A 426-nucleotide genomic window follows, 5' to 3' on the forward strand; every position below is an offset into this window, starting at 1 on the left:
ACTGCTAATCCACCTCCCCCCCAAACACTTACCGGCTCCTTGATTACATTTCTTCCCCGTGTGCGTTATGATCGTCCACCACACCAGAGCCAAGACCCAACTCCAGTTGGATCTGTTCATGTCTCTTCCTTCCCTTGCCCTCCCGCCCTTGGCAGTCTCCCAAGTCTGTTTCTTTTGGCGCCAACATCTTTCTCCTGGATACATGACAGATCACTTCTCAATAGTGGTCTCCTATCATATGTGTCCTTTTGCGATTGAGTGATTTCATGCCCTCTTTTTTGGATGTACTTTTTGTAACCAACTTCATCCTGCAAAGATTCATCCATGCGGTTGACCAAAATGGCAGCGCGCGCGTTTTCCCCACTCTATGGTCTTCCATGGTAGAAATCACACTCGGGTGGGTTGCTCTAAGCTTCTATCCATGGG

The 426-nt window shown here is 48.8% G+C and overlaps 1 protein-coding gene across 1 annotated transcript in view; it reads left to right on the forward strand.

Annotated features, from left to right (window-relative positions):
* The window catches only part of LOC101648187 (sialic acid-binding Ig-like lectin 5), a 4,409-nt gene extending 4,203 nt beyond the window's left edge, over nucleotides 1-206 (forward strand). Inside the window, exon 9 of the mRNA XM_013006708.1 lies at nucleotides 156-206. Coding sequence (XP_012862162.1) covers nucleotides 156-206 — 51 coding nt within the window. The remainder of the gene's footprint in view (nucleotides 1-155) is intronic.
* The last annotated feature ends 220 nt before the right edge of the window (nucleotides 207-426 follow it).

The sequence above is a fragment of the Echinops telfairi genome, unplaced genomic scaffold (assembly GCF_000313985.2).
Source record: "Echinops telfairi isolate 266 unplaced genomic scaffold, ASM31398v2 ScPeMD7_655;HRSCAF=1070, whole genome shotgun sequence".
Taxonomy (NCBI): Eukaryota; Metazoa; Chordata; class Mammalia; order Afrosoricida; family Tenrecidae; genus Echinops; species Echinops telfairi.